The sequence below is a fragment of the Podarcis cretensis genome (genome assembly GCF_951804945.1).
Source record: "Podarcis cretensis genome assembly, chromosome: 16".
Taxonomy (NCBI): domain Eukaryota; kingdom Metazoa; phylum Chordata; class Lepidosauria; order Squamata; family Lacertidae; genus Podarcis; species Podarcis cretensis.
Genome location: NC_137186.1, coordinates 20,940,974 through 20,968,557, shown reverse-complemented (window position 1 = coordinate 20,968,557; position 27,584 = coordinate 20,940,974). Strand labels below are relative to the sequence as shown.

General features: G+C 47.7%; 1 protein-coding gene across 5 annotated transcripts in view; it reads right to left on the bottom strand.

The window, feature by feature from the left end:
- Positions 1 to 2,335: 2,335 nt before the first annotated feature.
- Positions 2,336 to 27,584, bottom strand: part of NOS1 (nitric oxide synthase 1) — a gene marked incomplete at its 3' end in the record, with an annotated part of 182,087 nt that continues 156,838 nt past the window's right edge. For 3 of the 5 annotated variants that reach the window (XM_079956371.1, XM_079956370.1, XM_079956374.1), the window contains 12 exons: positions 26,961 to 27,135; positions 25,936 to 26,074; positions 24,678 to 24,756; positions 23,824 to 24,017; positions 22,023 to 22,192; positions 19,564 to 19,774; positions 17,446 to 17,533; positions 17,153 to 17,274; positions 14,517 to 14,665; positions 13,003 to 13,197; positions 11,136 to 11,254; positions 2,336 to 7,289 (listed from right to left, as the gene is read on the bottom strand). In XM_079956371.1, coding sequence (XP_079812497.1) covers positions 7,229 to 7,289; positions 11,136 to 11,254; positions 13,003 to 13,197; positions 14,517 to 14,665; positions 17,153 to 17,274; positions 17,446 to 17,533; positions 19,564 to 19,774; positions 22,023 to 22,192; positions 23,824 to 24,017; positions 24,678 to 24,756; positions 25,936 to 26,074; positions 26,961 to 27,135 — 1,702 coding nt within the window. Of the gene's footprint in view, positions 7,446 to 11,131; positions 11,255 to 13,002; positions 13,198 to 14,516; positions 14,666 to 17,152; positions 17,275 to 17,445; positions 17,534 to 19,563; positions 19,775 to 22,022; positions 22,193 to 23,823; positions 24,018 to 24,677; positions 24,757 to 25,935; positions 26,075 to 26,960; positions 27,136 to 27,584 lie in introns of those variants that run through there. The other 2 variants (XM_079956372.1, XM_079956373.1) reach the window with 2 other exon arrangements.

The following is a 27,584-nucleotide window of genomic DNA, read 5'->3' as shown; positions in this document are numbered from 1 at the left end:
TGAATCTCTTGTCTGAATCACAGTGTTGCTTTATTTAGTGGGATTGTTTTATGATGTGTTTCAATTATGGATGCTTATACTTTAATGTGTTTGGCTGCAGGCCCACCCATCTTTATATCACTGCCAGGACTCAGCAAAGACACTTATTGTCGGAACTGTGCTCTGGACATGTGCAGAACCTACTACAGGAAGCACTGATAACAGGGTGACTTTTATTGTTTTCCTCTTGCTTGCAACTCACAGAGAGAAAGAGAGAGGCTTGAACTTACGTGTGCCTTTACCATGGCTGCGGTAAATGCTTAAATAATTGCTGCTAATTATGCTTTTATGACCTGCCAAGTAAACGAGAACTTGGCTGAAGCTTTATGGCGTCCATGAGTGTTTTATTGCCTTCTGTGTGAAGCTCAACCATCATTAAAAGCTTCTAGGAGCTGTGCTGAGACGTAACTCTGCTTGATCACACACGCAGTAAAAGTGTGCCGGACTGCATCTTTTATCACTACCAACTGAACTGTCCTACCATCCTGGGTATGATGTGCACAACCTGCTTGTGCTGGTTGCTGCATACTTCTTGAAATCATGATTTCCCATGGGAATTAAAAGCTCAGTTCCTTATATTTAAGAAATAAGCAAATCTGGATTGGAAGGGCCAGTCCAGTCTTAATTTTGGCCAACCTCTCTTATCTTGGTGTTTGCCCTCTGTATGTATGTTTGCGTGAGAGAGAGCATGTGCTTCATTTGAAGCAAGGGTGCTTCCAGACCACCTGTCAATTGAGCATTCATCCTTATTTGTTGGTGGGGAGGTCAGATGATGTCGCGTCAAGCAAGTGTTGCCCACGCTCTCCCCTTGCCTCCCTTATTCCCAAAAGTCTGGTCCTGTTGGAGGAAGCAGGTTTGTTGTGCAAGACACCCCAGTCAACCTTAATTGCAGAGCTTGAATTTGCTTGAATGTGGTTTGAAACAGCAACTCAGAACCATTCCTCCATGCTGTTGCGGCTTCCAGCTAAGGTCTGGCACAAAGTGGATCCTCGTGAGAGTCTCTGGTATGGTGGGCATTGTGGTCCATAGGAGACCATGCAGCGCATGGCAAAGGACACTGATGCAGATGAGAAGCTGTTGTCTTGTATGAGGTGGGGCATCAGTATCTTATTCAGGGACCACCTGGCTGGAAGACACAGCCCTGTTACCACCAGAGGGTGAGTCTCCTGCAGTAACTCCATCTCCCCAGCCTCACAGACCCTGCCTGTCACACTCTGCATCTTGTCAGCCTTGAAAGCTGCAGTAGGCTGCAGCTCAATATCTCCATGTTGCTGCTGCAGGAGAGGGGACCTTCTATTAATTTACAAAGCCCTAAACAATGTTGGTTCAGGGCACCTCCACCCTTTTATCCCAGCTCGATCATTCAGATCATCTGCAGGCATGTCACTGGTCATTCCCCGGGATGGTGAGGCTCATTTGACAAGAGAAAGAAACTTAAGTCTTTAGTGTCATGGGCCTAGTCCTGTGGAACACCTTGCCACTAGAGATTCAGCAGGTGCCTAATGTGCCAACTTTCAAAACTTTTTCAATTCTGCCAGGCTTATATTCAGGCAATGAAGAATATAATGGTTAACTGATGTCTGTTTTTAACTTTTAAAATGTGGTTTTCACTGCATGGTTTTATGTATTTCTGTAGCAAACTGTGTTGCTTTTTCTTAATAAACAGCAGTCTATAATTTTTAAAATATTTATATCCCACCCTTCATCATAAGATCCCAGGGCAGTTCACAGAATAAATGAATGAATTCATTTTTATGAATGAATGAATGAATGTTGCAGTTGGCTTCCATTTGAGCTCTTCCATTGTCCAGTTCTATGCCTACCTTCACTGAACACTGGAAGTTCCCATGGGATTTCCCTTAGAGCAGCCGTGGGGAACTTGTTTTCCTCCAACCCCGTCAGCTGCATCCAGGAATGGCCATGATGGAGGGTGATGGGATGCTCCCCATCTCTGCCTTAGCAGACAGTGAACAGCTTGCAGGCTCAGAAGCAGCAAAGTCTGTCTGGCAAGTGCCGACTTTGGGACCAGCCATTTTAATTGCCCCACAATGCCTCTGAGTCCCTGACATAGCGTTGCTCCAGAGTCACGCCACATTGGGGGCCTAGAGGCACTGTGTGGAAAGTAAGGTGGGCTTTGCCCCCTAAAGCGATGGATAAGTAATTAATAAATGACTGGAATAATGAATGCCTAGCCCGATTGTAGTATGAACCATGATCCTCAGGTTGGGCAGGCCCTAAAAGACAAAGTAGAAGATGACAACGGAGTCAATTCACTTCTTTTTTTTAATTGATTGCAATGCAAACAGGCATAAGTATTTTTCTTTTTAATTCCATAAAACCAGAAGATCCGAACTATACAGAAAGAAGGTGCATGCTTTAGAACAGTGTGGATACCTTGCAAACAAGAACAGCAGTCAGTCCATGAAGATAGGTGCTGAGCATATTGTACAAACGGCAGAGACTTGGCAGCATCAAGAGCTCGGAGGTAAAGGAACATAAAATGTTTCCGGCCGCTTAAAGCACTGATATGATTAAATATGACCTGCCCGCCCCCACCCTCCAAATTATCATACATTTGTGTGGTGTTCAAAATGAACCAGACTGCCCATCCAGACCAAGGAATGCAACTGTAATTTGTTCATCAGTTGTTTATTAATGGCAGTGATGATGATGATGATGATGATGATAATAATAATATTAATAATAATAAAAGGCACGGTGACACAAGGGAGCTGAGCTGAAGAATAGGGAGAGGAAACTGGTCACATTAGCAGCTGCTTGGGAGACCTGTACACATTCAGGATTGTACTCACCCATATTATATCATTGCCCTACACAGGCAAATGCATTTTTGTTCTTGCTTGATCCAGAGGACACTTAGGTCTAAGTTAACCTGCTGAAGTCAATGGGAGGGAGCAGAGGAGAGTTTTCCCAATCAATATACAGGGTTCATTCAATAGCCTGGGTTAGGGTACAGATTTCCATTTCAGTCTGCACCATCTCTGCATGGGAACATTTCTGTTTCAATCTGCAACCCCTCTGAACTGGAACATGTGGATTGAAAAAAATGAAATGTGCACGCTGCCATTGTAATGCTTGATTTCTGCCACTAGGTGTTGACATAGCGTGCTGCGCACAGCTCAGAAACGGCTCCTCGTGACAAAACAAGCATCAACTCATAGAACAAAGATCCCCCTTGAATACGGCTGTTCTCTCGCTCCTTTTGTGTAGTAGGAGCCTGGAAAACCTCTCCTGTGAGATGAAACTGCACTTCCTTTTCTACAAACAAGCAGCAGAGCAAGGCAAGAGGGCTTTCACTGAAAAGGACTAGAGCAAAGTGTGGTTGGTTCCTTTTATGTTTTCCTTTTCCGAGGGGAGCAGAATGGAGCAGATAAAATCCAAGAGGTTCAATGGTAATGTTTCCAATGTGTTTCAGTTATCTTCTTCCGGAGAACTTGTACAGCTTTCACAAATTAGCATCGCCTTCTAGTGTTTGATTGGTGATGGTGCTATTGTTGAGCATGGGTGTTGAACAAACTGAGCTATTTGTGGGCTTATTGCTGCCCCTCCTTATGATCTGGCCTGTTACAATTCCTCCCACTTTTGGCAGGTTGCTTTTTCAACCTCTCGAGAGACCGACGATCCACACAGGATACAAACAAGGTAAAACAAACGCTCACGTGCCTTTGCATGTTGACTCACAAACAATAAGCTGGCTGGCGCTCCGGACTTCCAGTTGCACTCACCTTAAAAGTGGGGTGGGGTGTGGATCCTCTTAGCAGCTGAGTGTGTGTCTGGGTCACCTGATGTGGGGAAACAATGCGACGCTATCACAGTGTGGTGGTTCCGTTCTATTCTTTTGCGAGGGGAGAGGCTGCGCTTGTTATCTGATCGCAAAGGCATGGCATGACCAAGACTTTGTGTCTGTGGGGATGCATGGGATTTTGGATTGAGCCAGAATGTGGGGGATTCTCGCCATGGACTACAACTCCCACCATCCTTGACCATTGGCCATGGTAGCTGGGATTGATGGGAGTTGGAGTCAGAGGCATCCGCAAGGCCCCCAGTCCCCCCCCCCCGTGCTAAGGATTCCAGCCAACAGCCACCTGGTTGTACTAGTTTTGCACCTGCGCTTACAAATCAATGCAATCTTTGTCTACTCAGAAGGAAGCTCCCATGGTTCATCTTACTTCCAGGTGTGCATAGCAGGGGTGGGGAACCTCTGGCCTAGGGTCCACACCTAGCCCTCCAAGTCTCACTTTGGCCTTTGAGACCCTCCCCAGGAATTGCCCCTCACTCCATGGGTCTTTCCCCCTGCTTTGAATGTGTCCTTGAAGTCTCTGTTGCTGCCTCTTGCTTCTCCGCAAGGAGGTCACAGAAAGGTGTGTGAGCATGAGCAGAAAGTAGCTTACTATGCCAAGGGAAAATTTGCATATGCTGCTCCACCCACCTTCGCCCCTGGCTCCACCCACCATGTGGCCCCCAGAAAGTTGCTAAACAAGGAATGCGGCCCTCGGTCTAGAAAATATTTCCACATCTCTGGTGCGTAAGACGGTAGCGTGAATCAAACCAGGGGACCTAAACCCAACCAGGGTTTTGTCATGGCTCAGATGTTGTTACCAACGAGAGCAATGTGTCCCATGCAAAAAGCACATGCTTGGGCCTCCAAGGAAACTGCTGCCTTGCTCTGCCAAGCTCATGGTCAAATGTCTATAAGCTTCAAGGAGTCTTAAGGTGGGCAAAAGGAATTCACCGTCAACCTTTGGGGAAGGGCTGTAGCTCAGTGGCAGAGGTCCAAGGTTTAATCCCCCAAAAGCCTCTCCAGGGAGGGCTAGCAGAAAACCCTGCTTGAAACTCTGGAGAGCCTCTGCCGGCCAGTGTAGACCATACTGAGCTAGATGGACCATTGCTCTGAATCAGAATAAGGCAGCTTCTAGCATCTCACAAATGCTGAGAGCTTGTGACAGACACCAGGCCCCTGCCTTGGCAGCTCCCCATGTTGTCCTTTTTACACAAAGCAAAAGGAAACACCAAGCAAGCGAGAAAGCACAGAGTTTTTGGCACTGACAGCAAAACCCTTCAATGAGAAGGCAACAGTTTAGGATCCAGCTGTTTCCTACTGGAAGTAATTCAGCTTTTTACTGCTGAGAGATCCATCTCTCTCCCTAGGGAGGAAGGGGATGCCCTGGGTTTATTCTGAGACTAGAAAAGCAGTGTTGATGGAGCAAAAGATGTATCAGAATAGTCAATCATTTTCTGTAACTGGAGAACTCTGGAAGCCATCAGAAAGAGTTCATGAATGTAGCCTGCCTGTTCCTTCCTGTGTCCTTTTTGGCCTTGGTCTGTTGCAAAGATGGGCAACCTGTGGCCCACCAGATGGTTTTGGACAGGGGTCAGCACACTTTTTCAACATGGGGCCGGTCCACTGTCCCTCAGACCTTGTGGGGGGCCAGACTATATTTTGAAGAAAAAAATGAACGAATTTCTAAGCCCCACAAATAACCCAGAGATGCATTTTAAATAAAAGCACACATTCTACTCATGTAAGAACACCAAGCAGGCCCTACAAATAACCCAGAGATGCATTTTAAATAAAAGGACACAGAATACTCAAGTAAAAACATGCTGATTCCATAGGCCGTATTTAGAAGGTGATTGGGCTGGATCTGGCCCCCGGGCCTTAGTTTGCCTACCCATGGTCTTGGACATGATGTTGGGTGAATATGTCATTTTTTGTTTTTCTCTGTTTCTCATTCTTAAATTAGATCCCCCACGTTACCATCTCAGCTCGTGATTTTGTTGTTGTTCTTGTGTAAATTCACCAGAATTTTAATGTGAATTTCTCCTAACAAGTCTGCATTTTCTCCCAACATACACTTTTTTAAAGCAAAGTAATTCCCCCAATGCAATGCATTTTGTGTATGTTACTTTTGCTAATATATGCGTTTATATGCATACTTTACACTAGTGTATGCATCTGTGTTACTTAGCTGGACAACGGCATTTGAAAATTGGGAGAAGTGTAAATTTTGAAGAACGACTGATGTTTCAGTCTGCATACTGTTTGGCAAAGTGTGAATTAGGTAAGCTCAGCATCGGATGTGAACTGGATCATATTTCTCCCCCATCCCGACTGACATCAGCCTCAGCCTGAATGGAAAATCAGCAGAAGATGATGGGAGTCATAGCCCATCAACACCTGGAGGAACACAGATTCCCCATCTCAGTTCTATGGTTCTACAGAAGTGATCCATTGGTGTCATCCTCATTCTTTCTTTCTTTCTCTCTCTCTCTGTCTGAGGAGTAAAGGAAAAAGCACATCGCATGAATTTAGCAAGGGAAACCTACTTGGATTCCTAATAGTGTATTCATACTCTTAGCAGTGTTTTAGCCACAGTGCCTGACGACCCACAGTTGCTTCCTGGCAGTCTGTTGGTTACAGCCCACCCAGCTTGCCATATCCAGCTGTGTTGCTGACTTTGCGACCATTGGATCAGTGCTCAAACACGTTGCGGAAGGTGCAGGGAAGGGAGCAGGGAGGCTGGGGCAGTGCATCACGTTAAGAGACTGCGCAGGTATGCCGTACGAAGGTGCGACCATTATCTGTGCAACGAAGGCCAGTCCCACCTTGAATGCAAGGACCGAGAGGCTGCATAAGAACAAAGCCACAGGAGGAGCTGCCCGCCATACTTCCCCTTTTCCCCCCTGCCAGATTGCAGGAATGAAAGGGGCAGTGGCAGGAGGGGACAGGGGAGAGAGTGACCCACTGCTTGAAGCAAATCATGCTAGGCAGAGATTTTGGCAAACAGACAAGAGCGGCGATTCTGCGTTCCTCTGCTGCGTAACTCAACAGCAACTGACCGTGACCCTCCAAACCCACCCCAGAACACACACACACACACGCACACACAAAATGCAGATGACGACCACTAGGGTGGTGGTTTCATGCAGCCATGAAGACGGCCTTGTCATGAACGAGTGGAAGTTGTGTGTCTTTGCCGGAGCTGCTTGCAGGTTGCGTTCAAAGCCATCGTGCCACGGTGGGAGATTCCAGAGAAGGTCACACGGAAGGAAAATAAACTGCCACAGGACGCGAGAAGAGGGTGGCGGTGTGGAGGGGAGAGAAATATCACCAATATTGTCCTCCGTCTCTTCCTCCCTCGCTATCCAAGCGTCAACAACACATCCTTCAGGACACAACAATAGGACGAGACACAGACGAGCGTTTGTTGTGGGCCTGGCGGAAGTCCCTGGAGGAAAGGAGCGGATGCGGACGTGTCAGTACAAGGTCCAGACCCCTCTCCTTTTCGAGGGCTGGAGCAGAGCAGCTGGAGCTGCCGCGGTTTGCCTGGCTCGGCCTCCTGCCTCGGGCAATGCAACGCGGTCACGTTTAGGAACAAAACACCCTGCAAAAAAAGCCGTCGGTTACAGCTGAGATCACACACGCATGGTAAGGCATGTAAAAAAAGCATCGCACCCTCCACTCGAGTTCACGTGCATTTTGTTCACCCTTCGTAAGTTATGCATTCCCTGGCTTAAATGCCTTCCTTTTATTAGTTGGACGGAAAACATCGTACACACTTGCTCACCCCAGATGCTGGGCTAGTGGGCAGCGCTTCCCTTTGGCTACTAAACAGCGATGCAGTCACATAATATATACAGTGGTACCTCAGGTTAAGTACTTAATTCGTTCTGGAGGTCTGTTCTTAACCTGAAACTGTTCTTAACCTGAAGCACCACTTTAGCTAATGGGGCCTCCTGCTGCTGCTGCGCCGCCGGAGTACAATTTCTGTTCTCATCCTGAAGCAAAGTTCTTAACCTGAACCACTATTTCTGGGTTAGTGGAGTCTGTAACCTGAAGCGTATGTAACCTGAGGTACCACTGTAATCATAGAATTCTAGAGCTGGAAGGGACCTAGATCACTTAGTCCAACTCCCCTGCAATGCAGAAATCACAGCTAGACCATGCTGCATAACCCCACGTTTTGGCATTGTGTGACTACCTGCCCCAAGCAGTACCACAAAGCAGCTGCCTTATGTGGGATGTGAAAAACAGAGCAAACATTCCTAGAATGGACATGCTATGCTTTGTACCAACCAGGAGTCTAACTTCCTGTTTCCTCCCGAGCATCCTCTGCATGTGACTAGAGGCCTGTGTGTCTGTGTGAGGCTTAACCTGGGCAAGGGAGCACATCTCCTTCCTTTGTCTCTTCTCCATTTTGATTTTCCATGTGTTAGCAGAAGTGACTGCCTGTTCGCAGTCACTTAGGAACTAACTCCCTTATGGGATAGTTCCACATGTGTATATAGTTTTGTAACCTAAGTCTGCCTTCAGGGATCCAACTGTGAACTGAATGATTGTGAGTAAACTACTTTTATATTGACTTTAATAAGACTGTCGTGTCTATTCTTTTTAAGAGGGACAAGAAGGGAACTTACCAGGAATGTTATACTGAGAGGCTCAGACAAGCCTGCAATAAGCAAACCGCTGTGCATTTAAAGAGGAATGTTACTCTGCTAAGATATAGAACTTGCTAACGCAAGATATCATTAAACAATATATCCTCTCCTGCATCCCTGAACATTCTCACACCTTAAACACGAGAGAAATGTCCTCGCCAATTCCCCCCTGGGGTGCCTTTTCTGTTCCATTTAGAACTGAATGGCTATTACATATTCTAGTTCTGGAATTTTTTTCAAAGAAGGCAAATAAAATTAATAAAATTAACTGCTGTTATTTATTAGTTGCCTAACACAAACCATCTCTAGGCTGCTTACATACCTGGGTTAAAAAACAACCATCACATTTAAGAATAAAACAATACACGCCCCCCCCCCCTACACACACCAGTAGCAGTATAATTATCGTGAACTGTATCTGAGCCTGACCTGTCCAAACCTGGGGCCATATCCAGAGTCCACTTGTCTACTAGAGCAAGGGGCTTTTGCTGTAGTGGATGGCTGAGTTTTACCATTGCACAAGAAAAGAATGCAGTGCAACACTTGCCCTAGCAAAAATGTACTGTGCAAACTGTGGTTTATTAAGGAACTGGGAACTGCAGCACTGTGAGGGGTAAGTTCTCAGGAGTATTTGGGAGACGTGATGTGCTTTAAATGCACTTCAAATGTATGGTGTGGGATGTGACCTAAGCCGTAGTTTGGCTTACTACAATGCGTGAACTAAAACATTGGCTTAGCTCCTAAGTTTAATTCATGGAATAAGCCTTTCTTGCCTGCCTCTTTCTTCTGCAGTTGAAGGCCCACAATCCCCAGCACCCTTAACAAACTACATCTCCCAGGATTCCTCAGGGGAAGCCGCAACAGCTAAAGCGGTATAAATCTGCTTTAAATGTATGTTGCGAAAGCTACTATGTGGCAAAAAAAAAAAAGCCTCTTTGAATGGCTGATACCATTTCTGGACAGTAGGTGGCAGGGTTGGGTTGGGATTAGGTCAGCTGGTGCCACCAGCTCAGCAGAAGGCACAAAATATTACAACACTGGATCTCATTCCCTTCTCACTTACTTGGAACACTAGAAAATAGTTGAGGGTGTCTTGGAGAATCAGTTAATGTGGAGAGAGAGAGCATAGCTCAAGGGCTGAGTGTCTGCCTTGAATGCTGATGGTGCCAGGTTCAATCCCCAGCATTGCCAGATAAGGCTAGGAATGTCCCCTGCCTTAAACCCTGGAGAACTTCTGCCAGTCAGTGTAGACAATATTGAAGCAGATGGACTCAGCACAAGGCAGTTTCTTTTGTTCCTATCTCCAGTTGAACAGGATGGGTAGCAGGCAATGGGAGGGGCAGAGTGGAGGCTGACCTACTAGGGCAGGCACCCCCAACCTTCGGCCCTCCAGATGTTTTGGACTACAATTCCCATCATCCCTGACTACTGGTCCTGTTAGCTAGGGATTGTGGGAGTTGTAGGCCAAAACATCTGGAGGGCCGCAGGTTGGGGATGCCGTACTAGGGCAAATGGGAGTCTCAGTACCACCCTTACAGAACTTAGCAGGTAGGAAATGGTGACTAGAACTCTGCCTATCGTTAGCTCTGGCGCCACCTGCTGTTAGCTCCCCTAAGTTCTGCCCCACCATTCCCAATAGACACCAGCCACCACTGCCAGGGCTATTTACTCCAACTTGGCAGTAGCTTCCCAGGGTTTTTCTCTGGATCAGGGGTAGGAAAGCACCTTTCTAGCACGAGGGCTGCAATCCTTTCTGGGCATGAGAACCTAAAAGAGCCTGTGCTGGATCAGGCCAATGGCCCACCCAGCACAGCCTCCCGTTCTCCCTGTGGAAAAGAGGGAAACCAGAAAAGCAGGAACCCAAGTGCAAGAGCACAGGCTCCCAGTTTTCAGAAGTGCTGCTGCCTCCAGCTGAAACCCTCCTGGTGGGTGTGGCCAGAGGGACAGTAGGCGGAGCAACGAATGCAAATTTCACCTTGCATGCAGTAGTAGAAGAAGAAGAGTTTGGATTTGATATCCCGCTTTATCACTACCTGAAGGAGTCTCAAAGCAGCTAACATTCTCCTTTCCCTTCCTCCCCCACAACAAACACTCTGTGAGGTGAGTGGGGCTGAGAGACTTCAAAGAAGTGTGACTAGCCCAAGGTCACCCAGCAGCTGCGTGTGGAGGAGCAGGGAAGCGAACCTGGTTCCCCAGATTACGAGACTACCGCACTGGCTTGAGTAGGTTTGTTTCTACTCACATCCCTCTCTCCAGGCAAGCGAGAAGCATTTATCACAGTCCGAGAGGTGTGTTCAGGCCAGGCAAAAAAAAGCCAGGACTCCTGAGGGGTGTGGCCTATTTGGGGGAAGCTCTGAGGGCTGGTCAGAGCAGCCCGGAGGGCTGCATTTAGCCCCTGGGTTTGAGGCTCCCCACCCCCCGGTTTTAATCGGCAATCCCAGGGATGGAACTTCTGCATGCAGAGCTTAGAGGCTCAACATGCCTGCTCCCCGGTGATCCCCACCCACTCTTGGCTCGTAGCTTGAGCGATGGCGTCAGCCGAAGGACAAAAGGGATTCTCTCGCCCAGCCCACATGTTTCTGGGGAAACAAAAGCGCTGGTTTGAAAAGGAAAGGAAGCCAGCGGGCCCGACTCACTCGTCCGTGTCTTTCTTACTCTCCTCGATGTGCGCAATCGACTCGGACCGGAGGCGGTTCGTCACTTCGTACGTGCGCAAGGTGACTCCAAATATATCCTCGTGGTAGCGGTTGTCATCCTGCGGGGGGCAGGGCAGGCCAGGTGGGAAGGAGGAGGAGAAAAACCAACGCACAGTTAATTTCAGGAGTGTAGAGTCGGAAGGGACCCCATGGGTCATCTAGTCCAGTGTTTCCCAACCTTGGGCCTCCAGCTGTTTTTGAACTACAGTTCCCATCATCCCTGACCACTGGTCTTGCTAGCTAGGGATGATGGGAGTTGTAGTCCAAAAACAGCTGGAAGCCCAAGGTTGGGAAACACTGATCTAGTCCAACCCCACTGCAATGAAGGAATCCCTGAAAGATGGCCCTCCACCTTCTGTTTAGAAACCTCCAAGGGAGGGGAGCCTACCATCCTCCGAGGTTGTCCATTGCACTGTCAAACGGTTCCCCCAACCACCAGGAAGTTATTCCTAATGTTTAACCCGAATCTCTTTTCTTGCACAGTCGTACCTTGGTTCTCAAACACAATGCGTTCTGAGAGTCCATTCGAGTCCCAGAACTGTTCGAAAACCAAGGCGTGGCTTCCAATTGGCTGCAGGAGCTTCCTGCACTCAATCGTAAGCTGCGGAAGCCGCGCCGGATGTTCAGCATCCGAAAATTGTTCGAAAACCAGAACCGTTGCTTCCGGTTTTCGATCATTCAGGAGCCGAAACACACGAGTTCCGAGGCGTTCGGCAACCAAGGTACGACTGTAAAGTCGGAATCTCCTTTCTTGCAAGAGAAGACGGCAAAGGGCTACTATAATGGGTGTGGGAACTTAAAACATCCCAAGGGCCGCATTCTCTTCTGTTCAAGCTTCCGGGGACCCTACATGTTAGCGGGAAAATTGATTTTTTCCCTTTGGTTGGTGCGGCAGGCTACTGTCCGAGCACCCCTCTCTCAAACCCCTCTCTTTATATCTCCACCCAGGGAACAATGAAGCATTATCAGAGCTTGAGGACAAATCCTGGCCAGGCAAACACAACTCTCAGAGAGCCTGAGGCAAGGCCAGTGAAGGGGATGTTCTGGGGAAAGAGGGTGTGTGTGAAGGAATGACCACCAGGTGTGGAGCACACTTCCACCTGCAGACAAAGCCACAGCTGTCTGAACATCATGCCCTCTATCTAACCTTTTGCTCTCTTAGTGGTCTGCCATGCCCTGCCTGTGACCTTTGTCTTCTTAGTCATACATTGTTCAAGGGGAAAATGAAGCGGTGGAAACAGGTGCCAAAATAACTTTTTACCACCCCTCAATCTCAGGATTGGAAGATGTGTAAAGGTCACAGTCCAAAATGTACCTGACTAGTTTTGCATATTGTGCTAATAAAAAGAGCCTCGGCAGAGCTAGCTGGCAGCTTGCTTGCGCACAGCTCACCTGCATTACCAACTCCTGCCTCATGTCCTTCACTTCATGTGTGGCCTTGACAGTCTGGATGCAAAGAAGGGGAAGGAGACAGCAGCTGGGGGACCCCCAAAGGGGAGAAGGCTCAGAGCCAAGTGCTTGGTGGTGACAGGGCAATGAGGGAGAAGAGGATGGTTCCCAAAGTGGGTGCTGCTGCCTCCTGGGGGGCAGTGGGATTACCTGGGGTGTGTGCTAAAATTCAAGGGGACCTGTGCTGGTTTTTTGATTGTAAGCTCCTCGCGTGGGAACCTTGCAAAATCACCAGTGGCAGTGATGGAGGCGGAGCCTGTGTTCAGGACTCGCCTGATTTCAGCTCTGGATGTTGGCAGGGGGCCTGACGCCATGGGCTGCCCCCATGGCATGCTGGGTGGTGGGGACGGCTGCTCACCCGTAGCTTGCTAATGAAAGCGCTGGCTTCCTCTGCCGTCAGCTTGCCCTGATGCCTCCCGATGCTCTGGACGGTCTTGAGAACGTCTCCAGCCATAGTGACGTCGCCGCACACGTAGAGGTGTCCCCCCTGCTCCTTCAACGCCTTGTAGACGGTTCCCGCCAGTTGCTCCTGAAGGATGTCCTGCACATATTTCTATGGGAAGGGAAAGCGGACAGCAGTGTGTGTGTGTGTGTGTTTGCTTTCATGTTGCGGAAGAAGGCTCCCATCCTTGAAGCACAGCGCCCCCTGCAGGCAGACCAATCAACTGCAGAGCTGACCACAAAGAGGAAGGGAGGAGGGGTAGGGGCAACCTGCAGATTTTGCATATTATGCAAATTATGCCACATATTCGGTAGGTTCAATATCCTCCTATACAGTCCTCACAAGATTCGGACTTAGTTAGGGATGGAAAAGAGTCATCTTGGTTGCATTTTAAAGCAAGCCAGCCTAATTCACACTTCCCATATTGCCGCCTGGATCAGAATGCAATTTTCCTCAAGATTTTACGCTTCTCTGAATTTTGAAATGCAGCTTGTGCTCAAAAAAAAAAAAAAAAAAAAAGTGCAGCAAATGCATTTTAAACACCTGTGTGTTGTTATGGGTGTTTTTTTTTTTTTTTAAAGGAATGCATGCATTCAGATAAAGTATCTATTTAAAGAGGAATCTTTGCACGCATATTTTTAGACAATGACATAAATAATAATACCTCATTTACCTCTTTAACAAATTTGTGGACTGCTTCGCAGCATAAAGCCACCACAGTGATACATATGGTAAAAACAGAATAAAACCTAAAAATGCAAGTTCTAAAAACCATTATATCGGTTTAGAATACTCTAAAACCATTAACACAACTCTAAAAACTACAAAAACCCTCTCATCCTCTACAAAATTGATCTTCCATAAATGATTGGGTTATATCTCAAGGTAAAGTTGCCTAAACAAAAATGTCTTCAGAAGGAGCTTAAGGTAGCAGACATTGTTCCCCTTGCTACACAACAGCCCTTTGAGGTAGATTAGGCTGGGAGAAAGTGACCAACTCCAGGTAGCCCATGATTCAGAGGAGGGCAATGGAGATATTCAGTGGTTTGGGAAACAAACCCTTATTTTTTATGACTTTACATATCCCATCTTTACTCTACAGGTGGTGTACGTGGTTCTCCTTCCCCACCTATTTTATCCTGACAACAACCTTGTGAAGTACCAGTAGGTTAGCCTGAGAGTCAGTGACTCTGCCCCAATGTGACCCAGTGTGGATTTGAACCCTGGTCTCCCAGGTCCTAGTCTGACACTCTAACCACTACACCACACTGTCTCTCATGGATTAAAGCATAAACAGGGTGGGACGCACTAATGAATGAACACATGAGCGAAACAATCTGATCCATCCGCAGGTGGGTTAGAACCATACAATTGCAGAAGGGGACCCAAGGGGTCATCTAGCTCAGGAATCACTGCTGATCACAGGTTACCTTTGGTTTGTCTGGCTCACGGGAGTAGGCCGTAAACAGCTCCTTGAAGACACCACTGCTTTTTGCCAGCAAGGTCTCCTCTTTGTAAATGTGGTCAATCTTGGACTGTCGACAACCAAAGACCAGCATCATGGGGCATGGCTTCAGCCCTGGGGAAGGAAGAAGGGGAGAATGCAAAACATACCATAAAGCTGGAAGGGACCACGAGGGTCATCTCGTCCAACCCCCTCTAATGCAGGAATCTTTTGCCCAAGGTGAGACTTGAACCCACAACCCTGAGCTTAAGAATCTCATGCTGTACTAACTGAGCTCCTAGGCGTGTCAGCAGGAGGCAACTAATCCATATATAAAACAAAAAACAACCCGCTATTTCAAAACATGGACTAAAGAACCACACAAGTGATCAGACACAAGCAGGGGGTTTCATACCGTGCCCAAAGGGAACTTGACGTTCTAGGGGGCAGTGGTAGCTGGTGTCCATTGGGGCAGGATGGGCAGAAGGCTGGGAGGCCACCAGTAGGTGGCGCTGCAGGCAACGACAGCCAGAGCTAACTAACTCTAATTTTGCCCTATTCCCTGCTGAGCGTGGAGGAGACTGAGCAGCAGCAAGGTAACAGGCAGTGCCATCCCTCCCTGGACCTCCTCTTTCATAACGCTAGAAATCGTGGACATCCAATGCATATTGGAAGGTTAAGGATCGGGGACACAGTACTTTCTCATGCAGCTCATAGCTAAACTATAGAAGTCCCTCCAGCAGGAGGCAGTGATGGCCACCAACTTAGGTGGCAGTAAAAGAGGATTGGGGAAATTCATGGAGGACAAGGCTACTTTATGCTCTGCCCCCATGCTTGGAGGCAGCAATGCTTCTGAATACCAGTTGCTAGAAGCTGTGGGAGGGGAGGGGGCTTTTATGCTCAGGTCCTGCTTGCGGATTTCTGACAGGCTGGCCACTGTGAGAACAGGATGCTGGTGCCAGGCTTCAGGGAATCCGATTCCTCCCATGGAGGGGAGCCAAGAATTAGATACAGTGGTGCCTCGCAAGACGAAATTAATCCGTTCCGTGAGGCTCTTCGTATAGCAGTTTTTTCGTCTTGCGAAGCAAGCCCATTGACAGCTTAGCGGATTAGCGTTATTAGCGGTTTAGCGGCTTTTAGCGGATCCGCTGATAAGCAGCTTATCAGCGGATCAGCTGATAAGCGGCTTAGGGCTTAGGAAAAGGGGGGGGGGGAAGGGAAAAAACCCCACAGGAACTCACAAGACATTTTCGTCTTGCGAAGCAAGCCCATAGGGAAATTCGTTTTGCGAAGCGCCTCCAAAACGGAAAACCCTTTCGTCTAGCGGGTTTTCCGTCTTGCGAGGCGTTCGTCTTGCGGGGCACCACTGTAAACAAGAAGAGTTCTTACCAAGTCTTTTATTCAGTATTCACAGAGAGGGGCTTTGAAAAGTGCCTCTCTTGCAGTAATGGCGTTGCTCTGAGTAAAGCCCCACCCCCTCCGTCTCTCCTATTATACGTCATCCCTACGTTGGCAGATCTGTGCTTTCTGCCTCTGAGCTTTCTGTTCTCTTACTTTCCATGCCCACCGGTTTCTGGGAGAAGGGGGCTCTGGAATGCTTTCTAAGGACACCAAGTCTGTCAGCTGTCTCTCTTCTTCTTCTTCTCCTTCTTCTCCTTCTTCTCCTTCTTCTCCTTCTTCTCCTTCTTCTTCCTGTTCCCCTCCCAATATTTCCCAGCTTTTACCCTCTGCAGCCTCTGAACTATGACCTTCTGCAAACCACTGTTGTAAACCTATACAGTGGCATCTCAGTTTAAGAACAGTCCTGTTTACGAACTATTCCGCAAAACTGGAAGTAGTGTCCTGGTTTGCGAACCTTACGCCGGTCTAAGAACAGAATCCGAACAGTGGAAGGGCCCTGGTGGCAGGAGGCCTCATTAGGGAAAGCGTGCCTCAGTATACGAACGGTTTTGGTTTAAGAACGGACTTCTGGAACGGATCAAGTTTGTCAACCGAGGTACCACTGTATTGTCTCCCTCTTCTCTGGGAAGTGTAGGAGAAGGGGAGGAGTCGGTCTCCACCATTCCTCCTCTGTCCAGTCCCTGACATCTGGACTAGATGGGCCAGTCCTAATCCAGCAGGCAATGTTATTGGGGCTGGTTGCAAGTAGGAACATCTCCACCCCCATTGTTCTACCTGGAGACAGAGGTCCAGTGCCGAGGGCCTTCTGGTGGTTCCCTCATTGCGAGAAGCCAAGTTACAGGGAACCAGGCAGAGGGCCTTCTCGGTGGCGGCGCCCTCCCTGTGGAATGCCCTCCCACCAGATGTCCAAGAGAACAATAACTACCAGACTTTTAGAAGACATCTGAAGGCAGCCCTGTTTAGGGAAGCTTTTAATGTTTGATGCATTACTGTATTTTAATATTTTGTTGGAAGCCGCCCAGAGTGGCTGGGGAAGCCAAGCCAGATGGGTGGGGTATAAATAATAAATTATTATTATTATTATTATTATTATTATTATTATTATTATTATGAAGGCAGATAGGTGAGGGCAGGCGTAGGCTGGCAGGCTAGTGCCCCATTTGCCCTAATGCGCCAGCCTCCACCCAGCCCTGCTCCACTCATGTAGATGACTGGACCTACCTTTGTGTTTGACGTCAAAGAGCCGTTGCTGCCAGAAGCTCCGGAAAGGAGCAATCCCCGTCCCAGGGCCCACCAGGATGCAAGGAACCTGCGGGTCTTGTGGCATGTGGAACCCAGGAGCTCTGCATAAGGGGGAGAGGAGGAAGAAGAGTTCTCTTGTGATCACACATTAGCAGGCTGACCCCTGTGTTATTATCATAGAAGTGTAGAGTTGAAAGGGACCTCCGAGCGTCATCTGGTCCAATCTTTCCACAGCTGTCCACACTTTTTCAATTCCCCCCCCCCCATCTTACCCTCTGACAAAACATGGCACCACTTCGTCTGCCTGTATCCGGTTGAACCAGGAGGAACAGACCCCGTGGTGGATTGGCCCTTCCCCATCTAGGCAAAAACAGAAGGAAGAAGATGGGTCAGGTCTGCAGCGGAAACACAAGGCCAGTGGCGTAGCGTGGGGGGTGCAGGGGGGGCCGGCCGCACCGGGCGCAACATCTGGGGGTTAGGGTTAGGGGGCGCAAATCCACGGGTTAGGGGGCGCAAATTACTTGCTACGCCACTGCACAAGGCTTGTATCCAACATGCTCTTTGCTATGCGTGAATTTTAATGTTGCACGACAGAGGAATTTCTGTGCTAATGGAAACTTATAGCACAACAGATTATGCTTTTTGTGTGTGTGCGACAACATTTCTGCTGGCACAAACATTTCTCTTTCTTTTTTAAAATTATATTTTTTTAATTTTCCAAAAATAACAAAAATAAAACAACAGCAATACAAATTAAAAACCAAACAGAAGAAATAGTCCCTTCCTTGGTTCCATTATTTAACAGCATACCACACGTCCATTGTAAATTTAAAAACCATTCAAATTACTTATTGTCCATTCATAATAAAGTTACAAGTAGTCCTAGAACCCTGCTAATGTATTAACCTGTGTACATTGCTTCTGTATATATGCAATAAAGTCCTTCCAATCTTCCTTAAATTTATTGTCGTCTCTTCCTCTTAGTTTCATTGTCAATTTTGCCAGCAAACCTTTCTCAACAGTGGACGAAGTATATAAGCGACTTTAACTTAACGCTATGGAAATAATAGAATTCTAGAGTAGGAAATGAGAATCAGGGATCATCTAGTCCAACCCCCTGCGATGCAGGAATCTCAGCTAAAGCAGCCATGACAGACAGCCATCCAGCCTCTGCTTAAAAACCTCCAGGGAAAGATAGTCCACCACCTCCTGAGGGAGACCGTTCTATTGTCGAACAGCTCCTACTGTCAGAAAGTTCTTCCTGATGCTTAGTCAGAATCCATTTCTTGCAACTTGAAGCCATTGGTTCAGGTCCTATCCTCCGGAGCAGGATAAAACAAGCTTGTTCCCTCTTGCATGTGGCAGCCCTTGAGATATTTGAAGATGGCTACCATATCTACTTGGGACGCAGGTGGCGCTGTGGGTTAAAGCCTCAGCGCCTAGGACTTGCCGATCGAAAGGTCGGCGGTTCGAATCCCTGCGGCGGGGTGCGCTCCCGCTGCTCGGTCCCAGCGCCTGCCAACCTAGCAGTTCGAAAGCACCTCCGGGTGCAAGTAGATAAATAGGGACCGCTTACCAGCGGGAAGGTAAACGGCGTTTCCGTGTGCGGCTCTGGCTCGCCAGAGCAGCGATGTCACGCTGGCCACGTGACCCGGAAGTGTCTCCGGACAGCGCTGGCCCCTGGCCTCTTAAGTGAGATGGGCACACAACCCCAGAGTCTGTCAAGACTGGCCCGTACGGGCAGGGGTACCTTTACCTTTACCTTTACCATATCTCCATGGTGCTGGAGGAGACTCTTGAGACTGCAAGAAGATCAAACCTGTCTTTTCTGAAGGAAATCAGCCCTGAGTGCTCACTGGAAGGACAGATTGTGAAGCTAAGGCTCCAGTACTTTGGCCAACTCATGAGAAGAGAAGACTCCCTGGAAAAGACCCTGAGGTTGGGAAAGATGGAGGGCACAAGGAGAAGGGGACGACAGAGGACGAGATGCTTGGACAGTGTTCTCAAAGCTACCAACTTGTGGGAGGCAGTGGAAGACAGGAGTGCCTGGCGTGCTCTGGTCCATGGGGTCACGAAGAGTCGGACACGACTAAACAACAACAACCATATCTCCTCTCAGTCTCCTCTTTTCCAAGCTACACATACCCAGCTCTTTCAACCGTTCCTCATAAAGCTGGGTTAAATGCGAATTTTGTAATTAAAAAAAAAATTCCAACTCAAGGTCAAACACAGGAAGCTGCCTTAGACTGATCTATCTTTCCAGTTCAATATTGTCTATGCTGACTAGTGGTGGCCACCCAGTATTTCAGACCAGGCCTTAAAACTAGAGGACCTGGCAACTTCCACACACAAAAGTGATGCTCTACCACTGAGCTGTGGTCCCAATTTACCTCTGGTGCGATAGGAGACCACGGCTACCGTGAGGTGGACCTCGTCGGGATACATGTCAGGGGAGGAGCTAATGGAATAGTAGCGAGGCTGGAGCAGTGGGAGCTGCGTCAGCAAGAAGGTGGACGGCATCTGCACGGAGGGGAACTCTTCCAGAACTTCAACCATGGTGGGGTTCTTGGACCATTTCCACTCCTCGTATTCCTGCAGGCCCTGCACATAGGGGACACAGGAAGCTGTCAGTTTGCATTTCGTACTACAGAGAGTTTTGATCTGATGTGTAGAGCTCTTTCTTATTCTACTCCATTCAAGAGGGTTCTGGAAGCTACTCTGTGTGAAAGGAACAAGCAGAAAGTTCATGATGTTTGGGTTGTTCCTTCAGAGAAGCTGAGTACAGCTGGCTTCAACTGGTTCTGTTATCTCAGGCATCCCCAACCTCCAAAGGTTTTGGCCTACAACTCCCATGATCCCTAGCTAACAGGACCAGTGGTCAGGGATGATGGGAACTGTAGTCCAAAACATCTGGAGAGCCGAAGGTTGGGGATGCCTGTGTTATGTCTTTCTGTCAAGGTCATGCTGACTATAATAAGAGGCCAGAAGCAACCTGGGTTTCACTTTCTCTTTCTGTCTCTCTTTCCTTCTGGTGTGGTGTTCTGTACATAGTATGCTTAGAGTTAAGGTTTTAGACTTATAAGTTATTGTAAGTTTAAATGAAGTCTGCTGCAACTGGATTTCTTAAGGACTGTGGCAGTGCCGGATTTACGTATAAGCTAAATAAGCTATAGCTTAGCCCCCCCCCCCCAATTTCACTATTAATATACTTCTGAATTGTATTTCAGTTCAACAGTTACGTTGATAAAATACTTGTAATGTGCAAGAGGCTTTAGATACCTATTAGGTCCATAAATTACCATATAGCACATATTCAACACACAAAAACAGCAACAATTTGTTGTTGACAAAGGACAGCTGGACATATAAAGGGCCCCATTACCTTCAGTAGCTTAGGGCCTCATCAAACCTAAATCTGGCCCTGGACTGTGCCAATCCTGAATGTATTGGATTTGTGACCGTTATGCTCATTTGCCTTCAGTAGCAGTAAAGCTCTGCTGGATGAAATATTAATTGCCTCTGGTCTATTTTTTGGGGAATCCTGCAACATGTTTAAGTTTTTACTCTGCTAACTATATGTTGGAATCTGCTCTGGATCAATCTTGAGTAGAATTCAATGACAGAGGCTGCCTTAGATGGAGTCAGCCCATGGGTATCTGACTGGGGGGCGGGGGGTAGAATATAGCCATCATGTCTGGTAGGCTATGATATCCGCCTCCACGAATTTGTGTAGCCCTCTGTTAAAGATGTTCAAACTGGCAGCCATCACTGCTTCCTGTGGCAGTGAGTTCCACAGGTTAACCACACACTGCATGAAGAAACAGGAGGGTGAATTGTCTTGCCTTTCATGGACGTGTCTAACTTTGGTTCATTCATTTCAGCAACTCTGCTCTGAGTTAGACCTAGTTGTTGTTGTTTTTTTTAAAAAAATACACCTACTTTTTATTGACACTTATCAAAAGATATACGAAAGAAAGAAAGAAAGAAAGAAAGAAAGAAAGAAAGAAAGAAAAGAAAAGAAAATGGAAAAAGATAGAAAGACTTCTGGTTCTTTGTCAGCTACATATAGTATTTACTCATTAACATTCAATTATTCTGTTTTCTATAAGCCAATATTTTTTCAATCTTTAAATCCAGATATTCCGAATTAATTTTCTTGTTCACACAAAAGAAGTCCGTAAGAAGTTTCCAATCCTTAAGAAATGCCAATAGTGGTTTTTCTCTAATTAAACACGCTAAGTTTGCCATCTCAGCCAAGTCCAACAATTAAGACCTAGTTGTGATGCATGACTGGACGGATTGCTTGACATCCCTTATTGCAGAACCCGAATCAGTCTGCATGTGAGGGGCGAAGAGCTGTATCACAGAACAGTGGGATAATCAGCCTCGTGTAACCAACACGCTTAAGTCTAATTAGTGCTGGAAGGGGTTAATACCATAGAGTAAGATGTCCTGCCAGGCTTAGCTTTGTCACTTCCTCCCTTACCTTGAGAGGAAATAGGCAATCTCCTCCCCCACGAGAACATACAACAGTTCATTTGCAGCTTTGCCTGCAAACATGATACAGTGGTACGTGGGGTTACGAACTTATTTCGTTCTGGAAGTCTGTTCTTAACCCAAAACCATTCTTAACCTGAGGTGCACTTTCGCTAATGGGGTGTCCCGCTGCTGCCGTGCCGCCGGTGAGCGGTTTCCGTTTTCATCCTGGGGCAAAGTTCGTAACTCAAAGCAACTACTTCCGGGTTAGAGGAGTTTGTAACCTGAAGCATTTGTAACCCAAGGTACTGCTGTACAAGTACATAATATACAGGGCAAGGTTCTCGCAGCCCTTTCCAGACTGCGGACTTACCTTGCTGAGAACCTGAAGGCGCTTCTTATCTTTCTCATTGGTCGCCAGCAAAGCAAATTGCTGCAACAGGATTGGCGTGGGAGGGGTGGTGATGTCCAGGTAATATTTGAAGGCCTGGAAGATGGTACAGGGAGGGACGCGGTTCTCGTCTGTCCAGTTGCTGATGACACCTGTCAAGACAGAAGCCAGTTGGCCTGCATTGAGGCTGGTCTATCGGGGCAAGTGGCCTTTTATCCATTTCGGATGGGTCAAATATGGATTTAAGATGAAAACCACTTACCACTTTTCTGTTAGGAACTGTCATGGTATTGACGGAGAATGAAGGGGAGGAGGAGAGAGAGGCAGAGGAAGGGGCGCAGGAAGTGGCGGTGGAGGAAAGAAGGGAAAGCCAGGAGGAGGGACAGCTCACAGATGTTAGAACAGAGCCTCAACACCGCACAGGAAGTTCTGGCACAGACAGTGAAGCAATGCCTGTTCCGTCTGCCCAGGAAAGGAGAGTGTTAAAGAGGAGGGGACAGAGACATCACATGAAAATTCCACGTCTTTTCTGTTGGAGATGGGGCGGGCATAACGCACTCCAAGAATCTGAGCCGGAGGATTCGGATGCATGATTGTAACGTGCTACTTGTACATATGTAAAATAAAGACTGTATATATGTATCTCTGAGTGAGCAGAGGCATTTCTTGCGGAGAGCGTTCACAAGCCATCACAGGAACACAGGAAGCTTCCTTGTACTGAGCCACACTCTTGGTTCATCTAGCTCAGTATTGCCTACACTGACTGGCAGCATCTCCCCAGAATTTCAGGCAGGATTTCCTCCCAGGCCTCCCCCAGAGATGCAGCTGGGGATTGCACGCAAGGCAGGTACTCTGCCTCCTCATTTTGCCATGTCACAGTACTGGGAGGACTCCTCAGGTTTCTCTCGACATATTTGGCTCAATAAAGTAATGTTTATTCTCACTTCACTCCTAAATTAAGAGTATCTTGGGCTGCAGCTAAAACGGTGCCTTTTATCAATTTCTGAGGGGCTGAATATGCAAACCACGTACCATTTTTCTATCAGTAGCTGCTCCCTTCCCCATTTCACAAGGCGGAAAGGAGTCCTGAGCTTTGCTGTAAATACTTGGCTCGATAAAGTAATGTTTATTCTCATTTCTGGGAAATGGACTCATAAATTAAGAGCATCTCAGGGCTCAGCGAAACCTATGGATTTTGCCTCCATTTGGTGGCCATTTGTTACACGTTTGACAGGCCAATTGTGGGGATGGCAACCTCCGATGAAATATAGCTTTATTTGGTATTCATAACATTTGTTTTGTTTTCTCCGTATCAGGTCAGTTTTTGTTGTAACATCTAACACATTGTGTAGTCTCTTGAGAATGTAATTTATTACCTTGGCTTTTTTTGGTACCGTTTCCCCCAACTCTTTTATTTCATTTCCCATTTCTTACTGGATTGTTGTTTTAACTTCATTATGAAGTCTTGAATTTTTTATTTTTTTTAAAAAAAAAACAACTTTAGGAAGAAAAATGAAGGGAGAAAAAGGGTTGCCTTCAACTAGGTGAAACGTTGAGTAGACCCAATGAGATTAATGAACCTCCATTAGTCTTCTCCATTAATTTCTGTAGGGCCTGCTCCAAAATTGATTAATGTTGGATGCAACCCTAAGTCTTCTACTGCAGGCACCCAAGAAAGCAAAATACAGATGTTGAAGCAACAAGGAATGGCTCCTACATAAGGAAGTCAACTCTGACCAACCAGGAGAACTGAAAAAACAACAACAGCGCCTTTGCTCCTTACCTAAAGCCGTGTTCCTCTCTTCCAAGAGCTCCACCTTCACCAGCTGGTTGGTAGGGGGCGCATCTTCCAGCCGTTCGATCAAGGCGTTGACCAGGTCTTCGTGGTTACCTGGGAAGACGCCCAGGTGGTCTCCGGGTTCATAATGCAGCTCCTGGTGTCCGTTGGTGTGAAGCCGGAGGAAGATTGTGGAGCGGCTAAAGCGAGTAAGGAAGGCTTTGGGTGTGCCGCTCTTTGCAGATAAAATCCCCCACTTCTACAGATATTAGGTAGACCTTGCACATAGCACATTTAGGTAGTGGCTCTCAGTTCGTTTCTGGGCTCACGTTGGTGTCTAAAGCCCTTAAGGACCCAGGCCTTAAATATCAGAAATGCCTCCTCCTTCTCCAAAGACCCTCTCAAGCATCAAGACGGAGAGGGGGCCCTCCCGGTGGTTCCACCACCCTCAAAAGCCTGGGGGCTGGTGGATGAGAATATGTGTATTTTCAGGACCCACCCTATTTTTTGTGACTCTATTTTATGCCTTTATTGTTTGGTGAGTGTCTGGGGGCCCAAACAAAATGGAAGAATATTGGGTTCACATGCTAACACCAAGCCATCATTAAAGCAAATCAAGGTTTGGAAGCAGACAGCAAACCATGGTTTCAGATCATGGTTTGCTGTCAGAGAACAAACTGTGGTTAAGCCACTGGTCAGGATTCACACATAACATTAAGCGATGGTTTAATGAACTATGGTTTGGTGCTCTGTGCAGACTAGTTCATAATTGAGTGCAAACATGATAGATCCTGGGCCTAATCAAGCTGTGTTCTTCTCAAACTTGCCATTTTTGGCAGGGATGAGCCTGCAGCTCCTACCTGGATTTGGGGCTTTGTAGATTCTGACGTGCCAGGAGCCGGGCTGCGAAGACTCGCTTTTTGTGGATGCTGTACAAGCCTGCGAATGAAAGAAAGTCGGTTAGTCCTGTTTGCGGGGACTAGTTGCAAGTGTCACAACTGTGGTTCAAGGACATATTCTGGCGGGTGGGCAGGTGGCACAGTACAGTATCAAAGAAGGTGCATACGGCCTAGAATGTGAAAGCTGTCAGGCCATAGTGAGTCCCTGAGGCTAGAGCAGGCATAGGCAAACTCGGCCCTCCAGATGTTTTAGGACTACAACTCCCATCACCCCTAGCTAACAGGTCAGGGATGATGGGAATTGTAGTCTCAAAACATCTGGAGGCCTGAGTTTGCCTATGCCTGGGCCCACCCTGTTGTAAATACATCCAACATTATATAAAGTACAAAAACACCACAAAACATTATTACAGCACCACTGTAGCAGTCGGCAGGGAAGTGTCGGCAGTGCAGTGGTGCTCAGCGCACTTCCCAGTGCTGAGCATCACTGCCAGTTGGAGAGAGGGGAAGAGGTATACGATATCTTTATTGTCATTGTCCCATACAGAACAATGAAATTGAAAATCTACATAAAACATTCAAAAACCCCTAAAAACTCTGAAACCCCATTTTAAAATACAATATACTATAGAGACTCCTTATGCTGCATTTAGAACCAGAATTGTATTTGCGTAGAAACTGTTTTTCAGGCGGCTTGTCCTGGTCTTTATAACCCTATACCTTCTTCCAGAAGGCAGAAGCTGAAAGAGATCATTTCTGGGGTGCGTACTATCCTGTGCTATCTCTGCAACTTTCTTATGGCACCTGACAGCATAGATTTGATCTAAGGTGGGAAGAGTGCACCCGATTATTCTCTCTGCTGTCTTTACAACCCTGGACAGCATTGTTTTTTCCCTGGCCATGCAGCTCCCAAACCACACACACAGACCATAAGTTAGTACACTCTCCACAGTACAATGGTAAAATGCCAACAACAGGTGAGGCAGCAAAGAGCTCAGGGTGGTGTGGGGGCAGCAGCGGAGCTAATGCGACACCATGCTTGCACCACACCAAACTCCCTGCCTCCTCTCCTTCCCGCTAACCTGCAGTGATGCTCAGATTTGGGAAGCCAGGTGAGCAACCGCCTCTCTGCTCATGCAACCGCTACTGGGTAGCCAAGCCAGGCCAAGTCCTGCCTCTGAAAACGTCCCACCAGGAAGTTAGCGGCAAGCCACAGTACCTTGTGTCAGTTCGGGTGCTTCGGCAACATAGGTCAGGCGGAACTTGCTCCTCTTCCAGCTCCGGTCGTTGCTGATGAGGGAGTTGTTAGCTTTCTCGATGTTGACGTCGTCGCCCACGCAGAACACATCACACGCTGCCTGCAGGACAAACCAGGTTCTCAAGGCAAAGCAAGGCAGGCTGGGTGGGTGAAGAAAGGTGTCCAGCTAGGATTCCTCCCCTCGTCTCAGGACTCTGTTTTGGGGAAAGGGCTAAGCAGAGCTGTGAAGATGCCCTGACAGTTGGCAAGGCAGGGAAAGCTCACTCACAGGACTCTCCTGCCCTAGTTGTGATTCCCGGAGGGGGTTGGCAGGGCCAGACCATGGAGTCTCAAAATTCAGCGCCCCCTGCCTCTCACGCTCTATTCTAAATAATAGTTGCGGTGCCTCCTGCAGTTCTGTGTCCAGGTCGCACTCCCCTAAATCTGCCTCTGGGGCAGGAGAGAGAGCAGACAGAGCTGCTTCCTCTGAGAGGGTCTCTGCCATCCATTCCCAAACGCCTGCCTGTCAGAGCCCACCAGCTTCTTCTCCTTCCTACCTCTTGTGCCTGTGGCTGTCAAATAATTCCAGTTCCTGATGGAGTAGGGGCTTCTGACACCCTTCAGTTAACCCATTTATTGATCATCCACAGGTCACGCCTGGTCTTTTACTGAGCCCTTGTTCCAATTTTCCCCGTCACTTTCCTAACTGCAAATTAGTTTCTCTTCTCCTTTTTTTGAGGTGGATTTGTTGCAGTAGGGTGGTGCAGCTCTCTAAACCACTTTTTACTTGCGCAGATCGAAATCTCCAGGCTATGAGTTCAAAACCCTCCCACAAATTTCTGATGGCTTGGAGGTGATGGCCCAACATCTTCCCTTTAAGGAACCCATTGCCTGTGAGCAGTTGATTACAATTGGCCTGGCCTTGTGGCTCTGAGATACCCTCTCCCCAACATTTCCTCATCTTCTAATCCCATCTCCTGGCAGGAGGCTGAAGAGAAGGTGGCTACCTTGAAGACCTTTTTGGCCCACGTCCTGAAGGACTCCTCTTGCCCACACAGCTCATCCCCCTCGCCCATCCTCAGGATGCGTTCTCCACCCAGCTCCTCCAGGAGCGTGTCCACTGCACGAGCAAAGGCGCAGAAGTGGGGATAGGCCCGTGACCCCAGTCCAAAGACGGAGAATCTGTAGGACAGCAGGAGAGGTGAATCAGTCAACTTTCCTCATTTTTTCAATTTTATTTTATTTTTTTAAAGACCCCATGAAAACAAATCGGCATTTCAGTGTTGATTTCTCCTAATGTACCCATACTTATACCGGACATGGGTGGCACTGTGAATTAAACCACAGAGCCTAGGACTTGCTGATCAGAAGGTCTGGAGTTCGAATCCCCGTGACGGGGTGAGCTCCCATTGCTCAGTCCCTGCTCCTGCCTACCTAGCAGTTTGAAAGCACGTCAAAGTGCAAGTAGATAACTAGGTACTGCTCTGGTGGGAAGGTAAACGGCGTTTCCGTGCGCTGCACTGGTTCACCAGAAGCAGCTTAGTCATGCTGGCCACATGACCCGGAAGCTGTACGCTGGTTCCCTCGGCTAGTAAAGCGAGATGAGCGCCGCAACCCCAGAGTCGGCCACT